This window comes from Poecilia reticulata, linkage group LG18 (genome assembly GCF_000633615.1).
Source record: "Poecilia reticulata strain Guanapo linkage group LG18, Guppy_female_1.0+MT, whole genome shotgun sequence".
Lineage (NCBI taxonomy): Eukaryota > Metazoa > Chordata > Actinopteri > Cyprinodontiformes > Poeciliidae > Poecilia > Poecilia reticulata.
This window is the reverse complement of record NC_024348.1, coordinates 1,706,803-1,722,185: the sequence shown is the minus strand read 5'-3', so window position 1 is coordinate 1,722,185 and position 15,383 is coordinate 1,706,803. Positions and strand designations below refer to the sequence as shown.

General features: G+C 37.7%; 2 protein-coding genes across 2 annotated transcripts; both read left to right on the top strand.

The window, feature by feature from the left end:
• The first annotated feature begins 865 nt into the window (after positions 1-865).
• LOC108167202 (uncharacterized) lies at positions 866-6,422 on the top strand. Its single transcript, XM_017310434.1, has 5 exons — positions 866-983; positions 1,498-1,848; positions 2,034-2,147; positions 5,750-5,850; positions 6,098-6,422. Exons 1-5 carry the CDS (start codon positions 908-910, stop codon positions 6,161-6,163), a joined length of 708 nt encoding a protein of 235 aa, XP_017165923.1. The 5' UTR covers positions 866-907; the 3' UTR covers positions 6,164-6,422.
• A 4,412-nt stretch (positions 6,423-10,834) lies between these two features.
• On the top strand, positions 10,835-11,947 carry LOC103480189 (protein S100-P). The gene is made up of 2 exons (XM_008435061.1): positions 10,835-11,043; positions 11,701-11,947. The coding sequence occupies exons 1-2, from the start codon at positions 10,906-10,908 to the stop codon at positions 11,839-11,841; spliced, it is 279 nt and encodes a 92-aa protein (XP_008433283.1). The 5' UTR covers positions 10,835-10,905; the 3' UTR covers positions 11,842-11,947.
• Positions 11,948-15,383: the final 3,436 nt, after the last annotated feature.

Here is a 15,383-nt window from a genome sequence, read left to right as displayed (position 1 = left end):
GCGTCATCTACATGCAACATAGACCAATGACACATAGCAACGACACATCTACACATATGACTTCTACTTATTTTTGATACAAATGGAACCCCATACTATGGAACTAAAGTGTTTCTGTTAAAGTTGGGGTTTTCTGATTGACATAGTGGCTGTTTTTCAGGTTAAAAATAGCTTTTAGGAAGTTATTATAGACTATTACCAGCCAGGAGTTTGTATCTGTGTACCTGGTAAACCTTAAGGCAGTGGTTCTTAACCTGGGTTCGATTGAACCCCAGGGGTTCGGTGAGTCGGCCTCAGGGGTTCGGCGGAGCCTCTGCCGCGGAGGTAAAGACACACTTGTGTAAAGTCGTGATGACGACCCGCTTTACCATCACTTGCTGCAGAGGATCACGTTACATTGCTTAGCTAATCAGAGCTGCGGAGGAGCACTGATTAGCTAATCAGTGTTGGGAGGTTGGAATAAGAAGGGTTCGGTGAATGCGCATATGCAACTGGGTGGTTCAATACCTCAAAAAAGGTTAAGAACCCACTGCCTTAAGGAGAGGAGCGCACGTACTAAACTGAAACTGATCACTGAACCAGATATATATGCGAACATTATTCTGAACGTCTCTGACTTTCCTTTTTAACTCTGTCTGCAGTGTTTCTTAGAGATCTGTAGTGATTGTGCTATTATAAAAGACAGAAGGGTGAATCTCAGAGGCCGTTTCTCTGAACCATCTCTCTTTCTCTCTCTCTGCCGTTTGTCTGAAGACGGAAGGAACAGAATCTGTGGGTTCAGATTCTTTGAAAAAAAAAAAAAAAGCCAGTCCCGTAATGTTTCTGTTTCTGTCGAGTGTGTGTTGGTCTGAGAGGATGGTGGGTGGTACTTAGAGCAGCGACAGGAGATGTAGATCATTCTTCTGTAATGAATCGAGGTGGAAAGATGAAGTTCCTACTGAGAAGTCTGCTTCTTAGCTCTCTCTGCGCGCTCTCATCATGGAGTAAGTAGAAACAAAACTTCTCCTTCGGTTCCACTTCTTAGCACCGCCGTTTTAGCTTGGGCCCAGACATTATAGCTACAGAAGATGAGGACATTTTTACGACAGAAATATGAATATGCCTACAATGGTTGGAGTCTTTCAACCATGAAGTTTACTTTTATTTGAAAGTTTTAAATATTTTATTCCTAATATAACTTTTTATATATGATGGGATATTTATAACCTTCCATTATATGTGCAGTGAGTCTTTTTATAGATGTTTCTTTGAATGCGGATATTTCAATAAAAGTAAAAAGTGAATATGATATTCATGCTATGAAAACGACTGTATAGATTTTGTTACATGCACGATTCCACCTTGTAAAACCTTAATAGTTGAAGTTAAACATTATCTCCACATTGTTTTTACCAAAAACGTTCAAACTGAGGAAAGTTTCAGTTTCTGGTTTTAGTTCTGTAATCATGCAGTATTTGTTTTGTACGAACTAACATACTCCATTGTGTCTCTGTCCAGGTGTTTCTTCAGGAACACTTATTACTCAGAGTCTGGATGTTTCTGTCCAAGAAGGAGAGACAGCAAAGATCACCTGCTGCTGGAATGGGTCAGCTGACAGAGTTCGCTTTACATGGCTGAAAATCCAAACATTAATAGAGAATAAAACTGTCATAGATCAGTCCACAGGCTTTCAGAATGAGCAGAAAAATAAGTGTTCAGTTCTGACATTAGAAACAATGACAAAAAATGACTCAGGAAAATACATCTGTAAAGTTACTGTGGAGATACCAGTTTTAAAGGAAGCTCTAGGAAATGGAACGACCATCACAGTTACAGCCAGAAAGAGCACAAATGACAGCAAAATTGAAGGTAGGTGACTATACTTGCAGCCTTTCTAATAGACAAGCTGTATGCATTACGTAGAATGCATAGCCTGTGTCACATTTTGACAAAAATAAATCTGAATTTTACCAGACGTTTTCTACAACATAGGTTGGAAAGAATGCTTTGTTTTGCTAATAAAAATAAAAACTCATTCCTTTTCTAACATTAAGGGCAAAAAAATACTGGAGGAAATCTGCCGTATCCCGTGATCATTGCCTTGGGTGTCGTGGTCCCGCTCTTCCTCATCACTCTCATCTGTTTCTGCTCTCTGCGCAAGAAGAAAGGTAAGACTAAAACTCCCTCAATAAAACAAAATGTATAATCTTTTATTTTTATATTGCAAAAGAGCATTTCTTTCCCCTTAGATGGTCCCCCCCAAAAAGTTTATTTTACCTGAATATAACAAAGATGCACAATCATTTTTATTTGGAAATCTACGAAAAAGGATTAGTGTATTTTTTCAAATAATTTATAAAATCTTTGAAAAGTTGTACTAAATTTCTCTAGAATACTGCCTCAACTTCCTCTGATTTGCATTGTGAAATGTACCAAAGGGCCAAAACCCACTGACAATGCAATAAATAGCCGCTAACGAAATGTTGAGCTGCAAAGAACAAAAGAGGAAGCCTTTGAAATGTCACATCAAACCTGCAGTGATTGTCTTGTGTCTTTGGACTGTTGGCTGTTTTTCTCTAAATAAGGTTTTAAATGCCCTCTAGGCCACATCAACGGTTATTTAAGGATTATTTTAGTGATTGATGAAGCAGTGAAGACCATTTAATGTCAATGTAACACAAATCTGAGTCAATGTGTTGTTAGGCTGAGGTAAAAGAGTGCAGGATATCTTCTCTTAAAAACATTTTGACATTCATAGTCAAAGTATTGTAAATATAGTCTTGACTGCATTATTGAATACATTTAGTTTTTTACATTGACAGAACAAACATATCAGGGTTTTTATCATATGCTACATCTCTCTTGCTTGTGGAGGGACAAGCAAGAGAGATGTGGAAGGACAAGCACATCCTTCCACATCTCTCTTGCTTGATGTGGAAGCAAGAGAGAAGGATTTTATTAAAGGATTTTATTAAAATAAAAATCCTTCCCTAATTTGCAAAGTTCTCAAGGGATAACCAATAAGACCAGGTTTTAGATTAAGATTCACTCTAATAAAACAAACATCAGTAATCTTGCTTAGAGCCAGAACTAAACCGGGTTTTGACTTAAATACAAATTTACTTAAATTTCACTGTCATGTTTGCGTTAGTCTGATTTTCATACACCCATCACCAGCTTCATATTTAGATTATTAACTCATCTATACAATTTTTCTACATGTGAAAATATGTGAAAACGCATGTATGTGTGTGTTTCACCAACATTTCTACAAATATTCATTTTAATCCACAAGTTTGAATTTAGTTTTTTTTTTCTCTAACATGTGGTTAATCATTTTAGCAGAACAGCCTTGACCTTGATCATGATTAATATTTATGGACAATATATTCAAGTTAGATCAGTTCCAGGAAACCAACCAATTTAAATAAACTATTATAATAAACTATGTATGTGTTTAAATATCTTGCCAAAAATAACTTAAGCTTCAATTCATTGCTAGCATAGTGTGCTTTTGAAGTGACTTGCTACAGGGATATTTATACAAGTATTACTTAGATTGCATGTGTATATTTGATCCTGAATATATAATTATGAATGTGTGGCTTAAGAGAAAACTGACCACAAGTTCATATTTGTACACTTAGTCGCTGTTTATAAAATCCATTGAAGTGTTCTACAATCATTTCATACTGCTTAAAGAATGCTGCAAATAAATCATTCAAAACCCAAAATTTACATGTCGTCCATCCACAGGATGCTGTGCATAAAGTTCCATCCATAGAGCAAGACTGAATTTTCATAGAGCCTTCAACAAAACATTTCATGAGGCATATTCAACCGTTCTGTGTTTTGAGAAAAGACTAAGTCAGTTAGGAGGGTTAAAGTCAACCCATCGCTGTTACAGTCCTGACGCGTTAGACATTGTGTCACAGTTGACTTGTGTAAGTTTAAACCACATTTGCTGCTCAAGAGATGTAGCACCATAGCTGAAGATTTAAGTTGATGATATTCAGATATTATCCCTGTGCGGTTTGTGTTTGACACAAAGTTTTTGCCATTAAGAAACGTCAGGTGACACTGAGATAACTAAGTAGGTCACTAAACTTCAGCCAAGCATGGTACCATCAGAAACAGCTACAGCTGAAACTACAACCAAACATAAAACCACACTTCAAACCAAAAAGGCGTCACAGGTTACAGAAGTGTTTAGCCCTTCAGGACATGGGTCTTCAGCTCCAACAGTCCTCAATGTCCTGAAACTTTTAGCTGTGTCTCTGCTTTAGCACACATGAGTCAAATAATCAGGTCATTAGCATGAATCTAGAGGACTTGACTGGACTTCTAGAGGTAATTCAACCATTTGATTCAGAGACCCATCTAAACGTTGCAGGATACCAGCCCTTGAAAACCAGAGTAGAAGACCCTTTCTTCAGGAATATCTTGAACCCTATTTAATGCCTAGGATATTGTGAACCTATTGAGTTTCATGCCACAGTTCAAAGGCTGCATCTCAAATGTGCATGTCATGTTGTTGATTTGTAAAGCAGCACTGGCAGCCCAGACAGGCTGGTTTCTGTGGGTTTGTTGACTGAACACTTCTGCCCAAGAGGTTTGCTTTGGTTCTATTCAAAGAAGAAGTTGCTCTAAAATGGAACGTGTTAAATGTTTTCACACGGAGTAACTATTGTTACAAAAATTATGCACTTTTTTTATTCAACACCATCTATCAAGTATACACTTGCATTTTTGTTATTAATTCAGGAACTTGAAAATTGTATGCCATTAACAGTATTAAAGACAATATGATCACCAGTGGCCGTTTGGCAGTCATAATTATGTTTGCCACTCATGATTTACCTGATCTGATAAAAATATATATACTTGAAAGTGTCTAAAAAATCTAACAGTATTTCAAGTTTTTAGCCACCAAACTTTTTTAAGATGACACAAATGAAAAACTGATCTTATTCGCAACATGAGTTTGAAAACACAAGACAACTGTAGCCACTCCTTTTCCTTCCTGTTGTAGTTGTTATTGTACCAGTTGCAAACAAACTTTTGACCATTAGCCAATCTCAATGCAGCGCCAACAAATCTAAATATAGCCAGTTTTCGTAAAGTATGATTTATTTTGTCACTATGTGTAGTGGGGAGTTACTATTCATTTATGTTCACAAATGGCAAAACATGTTGAGAAAAATCTCTTGAAAGCCATTTAGAACTCTTTATAAGTGCATTTCTAAATAAGATTTGGTAAAGTTAATTCAAGTGCAACATTATTTCATCCATCCATCCATTTTCTTGACACCCTTGTCCCTCAGTGGGGTGGGGAGGGTTGCTGGTGCCCATCTCCAGCTAACATTATTTCATTAACAGTAATTATTTCTATTAAGATTGCTAAAGTAATTTTTTGCCAGGTTTGAATCTTTGTAAAAAGAAAATGGGACCAAAGCATGCGCCCTGTGGTACAACTCTGACAAAGATTAGGATATATTTAGCTCGCAATGTTTCAGTAGGAACAGCAAAAATAAGTTCCTGCTTCAGTTTGAAGTGTGATGTTATGTTTATAGGACCCAAAGTGTGTGACTAAACTAGAGCTTTGTGGTGAAAAAGGAACTATAAGAGCATTATTTTTAAAGTAGAAGTGATATTAAGTCTCACTTTCATAGAAACCGATATGAAGCGCAACATTTTCATTTAATTCTTTAGGTGAAAAAATAATGTTTCTGTTTGTTCCTGTAAGTATCTGAAAATGTGTGTTTTTCAGGACAAGCAGCCAGGGTGATCTATGAAGTTCCACACACTGACTCTATCGAAGCAGATATGGACAAAAGCAGCACCAGTTCCTCCAGAGGCTCAACCCAGTGGGTGAGTATGAGTCTGGATATTCAATTATAGTGAGAAACCATAAAAAAACCTTTGGTGTTTATTGATTATTTTTAAACACTTCCTACATTGTGATAAAATTATAACACAAAGCTACATCGCATCTATGGATTTGAATCATTTGTTATGCGCAAATTAGAAAACACATAACAAAAAAAATTAAAAACTAATTTTAAACACGCTGAACTTTGTTGTATTGACACATCTTGTTTCTCTCTGTTCTGTTTAGTGCGAAGTGGCCATGTATGACTCCTTGGATTACTTCGAGCGAGTGGAGCCCAAAAGAACTAAATAGGATCCCATCCAACATTTTCCTACTTGTAATTTTGTAAATACTGTTTATTTCTATATCTGAGTAACACAAGTTATTTTATGTATGTAAATATTTCATATTTTCATATAAACTATGTCTTATTCAATATGGTGGCCAATTCATTTATTCACGTTGTCATTACATATACAGTTATATTCATCTTGTTGGAAAGTTTATTTACGTCAGTTTATTTTCACTCAGTGAGACACTACATACACCATACACTTCATACACACTGATCTTTTCATGTTTTTATTTCTATTATTATGATGATTTTATGCTTAAAGATTAGAATAGCACATCAGATAAAAACAATGTTTTTAATTAATAAAAGTGGGATTGATAAGTATTATAACCTGCATATAGTTATTTTGAAAATGTACGTTTAATCTGACATAAACCTCATTGAAAGACATACTGATCTACTGAATATGACTCTAAGTCTACAAATATGACACATGTACTTTTATGAAGATAAAAGTGTCAAATGTACCTCTAGTGTGACTTAACTACATTACTGGCAGTGGTCCACATCACCAAGACATACTAAGTCTACAGCTGGAAGGGAAGTTTCACAATACAGACCCTGAATGGAAAGTGCGGTGTTGCCGTGCTGCAGCATAATAGGTCAAAGGCAGGAAGTGGAAAGAGCAAGAGCATGACGGTCAAAGTCTGTCTTTGAGCCCTCAGCGTACTCTACATCAATACATCTTTGATTTACTCTGCTGTGACCGTGTCTCAGTGATGTTATCGTTCTAGACACTCATTATCGGAGAGCTTACATACAGATTGTTATGTCCTCTGACTGGAACTTCCATACACCTACCGCTAAAACACTCCCAGCACCTGCTGAACACACGTTTAAGATTGACGGGGGAGTTCCTACAGCTAGTCACAAATAGAAACACTGTGGTAAGGAAAACACAACTGTTTTTAGTTTGAAACAGCAGGACTGTACTACAGGTTTATGTCAATGGACTAACCACTTCATAAAATGTTAGCTAAATACAGTATAGGCTTTAAGTTTAACAAATGGCTTCCCAAGGACAGCAGAATTATTCAAGCTAGTTAGGTAGCAGCCACTAGCTGCAGAAGATACAGAAGATAGATGCTAAGTCAAACCTGATGAAGAAACAGCTTAAAAATGCAACTAGAAGTCTTTTTTGTGTGCTTTATTTTACAAAGTCTCATCTAGTCACCAAAACATGCCATCTGTATCTGTCAAACCCAGGATTTCTGGATTCCAATTCTACCCTATTATTAACCGTCTACAGATGCTAATACGTTATTATGAAGATACTCCTCTTGAAATGCTTAAAAAGTCAAATCTCTTATCCTGGTGTGGCAGGGGAAAGTGAATAAACCTCATTGGTCCTGTCATCAGTACCTAGCACTGTTAGTTTTATTTAATGCAAATTCAATACTGATAAATAAACATAAGAATCCTGCTTCAATGGTTAAATTTAAAAATTCCCCAAAGCAGAAGAACAAAAATGTAAAGGGGGAATGAGCTAAAGGGGCATAAGGGATTCAGAACTTGATGATGTCATGTTAAATGTTGGTAAAACAGGCTAAAAAGCTCCTATATAAAACAGCAAGATCAATACATCATATAATCATTTGACATTAATGGTCATTTAATATTGGTCATACCTTATGTTACATAAAGTCACAGCAAACAGCAAAACAAGTTTAGAGAAAAAGAAGTCTAGAACATATGAATATTACACAGATGATTAATGTAAAAAAAAAATAAAAATTCCTTTACAGTTCAGTATTTTTATATTCCACATATTTTTGCAGATTTTTCTGTGGAATATAACTCCAAATTAAAATTTTGTGGAAAACTGACCTATTGACATATTTTTTCATACCCAAAACATTTGAAAGACAATGCAGCTTGGGAAGCTGAAATATGTAGCCGCAATGCTACTCAACAAGCTACTGCTAGCATTAGCAAAGCAGCTACTCCAGGTGTGTCAGTCGTTTTCATTGGCACCGATTGGTGTAAGGAAGATTGTGAAAGTTAGCTTCTATATGGTTATACCAAATCGGTTTCCACTGTTCATATTAATGGTCATATTAATGTATATATAGTATATTTGGTGCTTGAACTATTATAATATGCACATGTTTAGAGGGGATCTCTGGTATTTGGGAGTTTTTGCTATTAGCGGGTGGCTGTGGTCCCTAACACATGCAAATAAAGGAGTCCATTGTATTTGAAACAACAATGTATTCATAAGTAATAATATTAAAGTTGCTAAGTTGGTCTGAGGAAAGGCAGTGAGCCCTTTGGACAAGCATCCTGTGTGTATAGGTGCATCGTACAAGAAAATGTAATTTCACACAACAAAATGTCACACAACAAACAAGGAGAACCAAAATAGAAGATGAGCTCAAGCTTATCTGCAGAATCTGTTGAAGAGAAGCAGCAAATACAAAAGCTGCTGAGGTATCATAGGGACATTACCCACGGATGTACCGAGAAAGATTACAACAGGATAAGAAAGAGGTTACAGAAAACACCCAGAGAAGCATTTAGAAGAGGCTTGAAAAATACAAATGAGAGAGTAAAACAAACCTATCTTTGTGTTCCAACTGCCTTTAGATTGTTTGAATTAAAGTAAACAAAACAATAAAAGAAACAAAGTTATCTAAGGTAAGAAAGCCTCACACCGAATCTATTTTTCGTCCATGTTGCAAAGTTTAAGTGAGCTTGTGTCAGTTTTTGTCCTGGGCTTCTTATTTGATTTTGTCAGATGACTGAGACTTGGAATCAACAAGATGTTTAAACATGACAATAACAAACACAGAACAATATGTCAACTTAAGGCAGAACACAAACTAAAGCTCATTTATGGACAAAAAAACAAAAAGAAGAATTATCCTAGGAGCTTTTCTGATGAGTACAAGAACGATTGAATTAAAGAAGTATGTGGTGATAGTGCAACTTCCTATAGCACATTCACCAAAACAGTGGCTGTCTATGTTTCTCTTTGAGCCTGTATGTATAATTTTGATCCTGTGTAGATGGAATAAAATCCACATTAAATTCAATCATGTCCACGGGAATTTAGTTTATAAAAATTACTGCAGTTCTATGTCATATAATCAGAATAATCCAGAAAAAGAAAAGTTGAAACAAACCAACTAAAGGCCAAACTTGATATGACATTTGAGGCCAAAGATGTCGATGGAAACCAATCAAAAGAAGAGACCTCTTTCCTGGTTGAATAGTCCAACAAAACTCTCCTTCACGTAGCTGGATCAAAACAACTCTGCATCATCATATGATTACACCAATTTCATATTCCTTGCAATGACCAGCAGAAGGTGTTAACCAGCTACTGTGGCTTTTTTATATTGTGGCCTAGTTATTCTGGTTGCAGATTAACCTTGCCTTCTCCTTTCGCCCTAGACAAACAGATTCACCACATCCGTAGGACGGTTTGTGATCTAGGCTCTTTTGACAAATTACTGTAAACACACGGTGCTATGAAAGAGCATTTCTCCCCTTATAGATAACGTTCTAAATTTTTAACATCTTAAAAAATGTATCATACCAAAATAACTAAAGTTAATACAAGAAGCAGTCTTAAAACGTTTTGGAAAGCTGCCACATCTGAGTCTAAATAAGGGCAGCCCCAAAGAGTCAAGAAATCACTTAAACCTTAAACTTAAACCTTAGAACCTGATCGACAGTCTTAAATGGGGAACAAATCTGTAAGGTGGACTTATTATTTTACAGGACTGTAAGATAAAGTCATCCAATCTGACATGGATCCCTGGCCGTCAGCAGGGGCTTGGCTGTCAGTTTTTATTCATCATCTATAGGACTTTTGCTTTACAACTAGATTATCTTGCTGTACAAGATAAACTATTATTTCCGAGGAGCAATCTGTTTCGCAGCCAGTAGAAAATAAATGCAAAGAAAACTGAAGATGTCAGAGGTACAAAAGTGACATTTATGCTACAACCAGGATACAAATACAAGCTATACTTTCCTATCTGGGCTTATCAGGTCACAGTAACTGGTAATGTGAACATTTGCACCTTTTCCTGATGCACTTTATTATAATACATCTGGAAGCAGAGATAAAAATAAGGTAGAGAAAGCAGTTATTGACTGTGTGAGCAAAGGTTGCTTACTTTCAGAAACCCTAAGGGATTGTTTACAGGAAATCAGGTGCACAAGAGAAAACGCAAGCAAAAGCAAACACTTCTGTTCACAAAACCTATTTGTGTTCGCTGGTGTGCAGAAGCATGGGCAACCACTGACCACGGTGAAATGTAGTGATTGTGAGCTTAAACCTGTTTCGATATCGTGATCCTTAAAAACAAAAAGGCAACAATCTGCAATGTTTGGATCCTAGATTGCACAATAAGATGATAACAACCTAAAGTATTAAAGTAATTTGGTCTCCAGCTTAAGTGGACCCATCTTGTGGTTACATTAATGATAGTGCCCCTCCTTAAATCAACAAGACAATGACAGAAGCTGGCTTTTAGTGGGTATGTACATTGGGTGGAGTATGGATGTTGTCTGTAGAGTCGGAGTCACCACCTATGGTAAACACACGGCATTGCTCAACCTTTCAAGTCTAGCCTCATCATTGGTCCACACAATATAAAAACAGCCTCCACCTTTTGTCCCCACACCGTGTGCATCCGCCGCTCCGAATCTCCCCTGAACTACGCTAAGGACCAGACAGGCTGCAATCATGAGTCGCCTGGAGATGGCAATGGCCACCCTGATACAGACCTTCGACCAATACGCTGGTTCTGATGGGAAGAAGAGCACGCTGAGCAAAACTGAGGTGAAGACTTTGGTAGAGAAGGAGCTGCCTGGGTTGCTCAAGGTACGTTGCTCACCTGGGGAGGGATGCCTGTGTGCCTCGGGGTGGAAACAGACAAGATAATCATGTAGAGCTCATAGCTTTAACATTAACAGAGTTTCTAAACGTCTATTGAGGCAATGCATCATTGCTAGGGAGCATATTTTGGACTATGGTGCAAAAACATAAAATCTAACTTTGTACTTTTGTCTATTTTCTGGTGCAAATATCTTAGTACATTTGAAATAAGACAAAAACTAACTTACAAGTCACTTTTCAGCGAGATAGCGGAAAGTCAGAGTTCCACTGGAAGATTTTTTTCACCTATGACAAAACATTTTTCCCCTAAGTGATTATCTGCCAGTGGAACGAGTACTTTTTCATTCATCATTGACTTAAAACAAGATCCTATATGTTGCTGAAAAGTTACTTGTGAGGTAATTTTGTCTTATTTCAAGTGAACTAAGGTATACTAGAAATTAGACAAAAAATAGTCAGTCGATGTATGTCAAGGCTATTGTCTCTGTAGGGATTATTGTACATTGAGACAACTTTTCATTGAATTCCATCTTCAAAGACCTTGTATTTATCTAAAATATACCTATTTAATCAGCTAAACATGGTTCTAAAAGGACCTGGTGAAAGCAAACCTGCTAGTAAAGTTTTTATTTGCTTTTCCAGGGAGCGAAGAATCCCGGTGAAGTGGACAAGTTCCTGAAAGATCTGGACTTAAACGGGGACGCTGAGGTCGACTTCCAAGAGTTTGTCATGCTGATCGTTGTCCTGACCTGTGCAGTACACAGCCGCTTCTGCAAACAGTAGAGAGCGAGGAGCCCATGAGGCCCCGGGGCCACCACCGGCACTACCATGAAAAACCCCTTGTACTTACTGTTACTTTGAGACAAATAAAGTGATTCATGCACATGTACCTTGTGGTGTAACGTTTTTGTTAAAAAGTTGTACTTAGTAGGATGTTAGCAACAAATGAAAGTACTATAAGGAGAAATAAACAATACAAAAAAGGGGAAGGAAGCTCTTGTAGTGCGTTGTCCGCCGTTGTGGAGCAATTTCTTGGGAGGATGAAACTGAAAATTTTGTGCACTAGATTCTGATCTGACAAAATCCTGCTGAAGTTCCTTAAACTTCACTTCCCCATGCTTCACTTCTTGAAATTTTTCTCAACAACTGACACACGCAACTCAACTACCGCTAAAACAAAGAGATTATAACTGGGTCTCATAAAACCTTCAGGGTATTGTTGAAATGTATTTGTTGTATTCCACTCCATTAAAAATGAAGACAGGTGCAAATCAAACCAAACATTTTGCAGAACAAAACAAAAGGAAATGTAATTTACATGGAATTTTTCACTAGAAAATATTTGGTATCATTAATACCAAAGCCATGCTCTTCTCAAGCCTGTCCTAGATCTTTTATCTTCAAAGCCATAGACTACACACTCCGTCCAGACAACTCATAATGAGAGTGTGCTCAGGCCCATACATTCTGTTCTCTCTCGCACATCAGATTACCAGAAATCGCAAACTTCCTCATTGAAATACTCAGACTTCCTCATGCCAACAAAGTCGTCTTTCAGAAGTTTCATAGTTGGTCTGCTGTTTGGAGATCGAAGGTTTGAGTCCCAAAAGATTTTTTGGGGGGGGTCATCGGATCTTAAAACAATTCAAAGCTCTAAGTGCATTTCACTTCAGAGGCGTAAAGTTTTCAACACGTTGAGATGCTTTATCTTTTAAAACACCACAAGTCACTTCATTTCACCAGACGCACGGCTTGGATGGAAATGGACCCTTGCAAACATCTCAAGCGAGTGGTCGAGCTGTGGTTTCTTCTCTGATGCAGCAAGTCAGCCACAAGCAAACCTTTTTCCCTCCCCTCAAGCTGTTTCTTAGCAGGGCTATTTTTAAACTCGGGTGGGTGTTCAAAGTTAACACACAGCAACACCTAATGACCTTCTTAAAGTTTAAAGTTATCCTGTGGTAAAGAATTAATAGATAATAACCCCCTGAAGATCAGAGGTGATAGATATCTGACCTCTCAGTGGCTAACAGTAACAAAGCACATTTATTTGAGTTCTGTACTGAAGTACATATTTTGAGTTTCTTTACATTAGTATTTATTTTTGGGGGAACTTATGACTTTCACTCTACTACATTTCAAAGACAAACAATGTACTTTGACTCCACTACATTTCTAGGAAGCTTGATGTTACTTGTTCTTTTTGGCTAGCTTTGTAGCTAGCTAAAAGAAGTCATTTTTGCTTTTCTTTACTGAAATGCGCTATGCTCCTGAAGAAGGGGAGCATATCACAGCCTCCACTCACACCTGGGATGTGGAATTATCCTTGTTAAATGTCGCGAGATGAGCTCCTGCTTTCATTCAAACTCGGCAATGGAGATGGTTGGAGAAGCATTGCAGGGATTACCTGGTTCAAAAAAATAAGTTAGCTAAGAATCTTAGAAATATGAAATTGAAGTTGGTTTAGTGCAGAAACATTTGGGAAGCAGAGTGACGGTAGACACCGTTTAGCGCACCTGGATCCAATGATGGCTCATTAGAGACCTAAGAAGAACATTGACATGCTGAAAAGGTTGTTACTACCACCAGGGACAGAACTAAAACATGCAGGATGCCGGCCCTCCAGGACCGACTTTGGGGACCACTACACCATAACCTGTACAACAGGATCTAATTCATTTTATTTATTTTTATTTTTGGCATGGCGGTAATGCTTCCTTGAGTTGTTTGCTAACCACCAATATAATAGAAGACAATGACAACAAAGACGGTTGGAGAAATTCAAGCCAAAGCTAGTAAAAAGTAGATGGTAAAAAGGATCTGTAACAAGATCCTCAGGAAATCCAGCTCTGTCCTGGGGTGTCATGTTGACCCAGTTGAGGTGGTGGCTGACAGGAGAATGAGGACTAAGCTTCAGCGCATGCTGGAGTACCCGTCCCACCCCATGCACCACTCTCTGACAGCACTGAGCAGCTCCTTTAGTGCCCGGCTGCGGCACCCTAAGTGCGTGAAGGAAAGATACCGCAGGTCTTTCCTTCCGGCCGCCGTCAGACTGTACAACACCTGCTGCTCTCAGTAGTTCACTACTCTCTACTACAAGCAATAAACCTGCTCTCTTTACTCACTTATGACTGGTATAGTGCTCAACTGTGCGCAATATCAAATTCACCTTGTATAACAACTTGCCTATCTGTCACCATGTGCAATATGACTTGCTTTACTATTTCATTTATTACTTATTTACTTTAATCTATGTGTAACATCACCTATCTGCCTACCTTAACATATACACCTGGAATTTACTTATTTTTTATATTTCATACACTACTGTTTCAGTATTTCTATATTCACTTGTATTTTGTATATATAGATTTTTATCTTGGTTCTGCTCTGTCCTCTGTTCTGCTGTAACAATGTAAATTTCCCCACTGCAGGATTAATAAAGGAATATCTTATGCCATGTTATTTTTTAAAAGGATTTTTGTGCTTAAATTTTTACAAGTGGTGCCTACATTTTGTAGCTGAGCGACTTTACAGGATAGTTTATTATTGGGATCAGCAAGTTACAAGGTACTGTAAAAACCCTCAGAAAAGATGTACCTAAATTAGAAAGATTGAATTAAATCATTTTGAATACGTCTTTTTAGTACTTTTGAATACTTAAGTATTTTCAATAGTAAGTACTTCAGTACTTTAACTTGAGTAAAGTTTTGACCGAGCAATTTTTACTTTTAGTTGAGTAAGATTTGACCATATCACTACTTTTATTCAAGTAGTGTGTAGTAGTATTTTTATTCAAGTCCGTCATTACTGACCTGTAATATTTTTGAACTTGATTACTGTACCGGTCCTCTAACTGAAGGGGGTCACGGTTAGATGAGCATCTTTGCTAATCCACCTTTGTGATACTTTCTGTTTTAGATTCAGGTCATCACCCTCTCGGTCCACCACGAGCGGCGGCCAAGTGACATACTTTCTCCCGCAGAGAACAGTTGTGTAATTACCAAATGTCGGTGCTGCCCTCTAGTGGCAAATGGCATATTTCTCCTCGTTTTTAAGTCAGATCAGCGTTTGCAGTAGAGTGGAGTGTTTGCCTTGGCGGCTCTCGGCCTGAGCTACAGATATCCTGACGATGTCTTCAAGTTTCTGTCGCAATGTGCCTGTCCGGGTTGAGACTGAGGCCTCGCTGGGCCACTTGTGAAACTCAGCTGGCCCGTAATAATCGGCTTGAAGGGTCATAAAGTTCAAACTTTCCCCTCACCAATTCCTCTTCCCTGTCCAGGGCCATTACGGAGGCTTATGGGGATTAGGTGTCCAGAGACGGGTGG

Bases quoted from the DNA above. Each gene is read 5' to 3' on its own strand.
- LOC108167202 (XM_017310434.1), top strand. From the start codon at position 908: ATGAATCGAGGTGGAAAGATGAAGTTCCTACTGAGAAGTCTGCTTCTT. The intron at 984-1,497 runs GTAAGTAGAAAC...GTCTCTGTCCAG, and splicing joins CTGCGCGCTCTCATCATGGA to GTGTTTCTTCAGGAACACTT. The intron at 1,849-2,033 runs GTAGGTGACTAT...TCTAACATTAAG, and splicing joins AAATGACAGCAAAATTGAAG to GGCAAAAAAATACTGGAGGA.
- LOC103480189 (XM_008435061.1), top strand. From the start codon at position 10,906: ATGAGTCGCCTGGAGATGGCAATGGCCACCCTGATACAGACCTTCGAC. The intron at 11,044-11,700 runs GTACGTTGCTCA...TTGCTTTTCCAG, and splicing joins AGCTGCCTGGGTTGCTCAAG to GGAGCGAAGAATCCCGGTGA.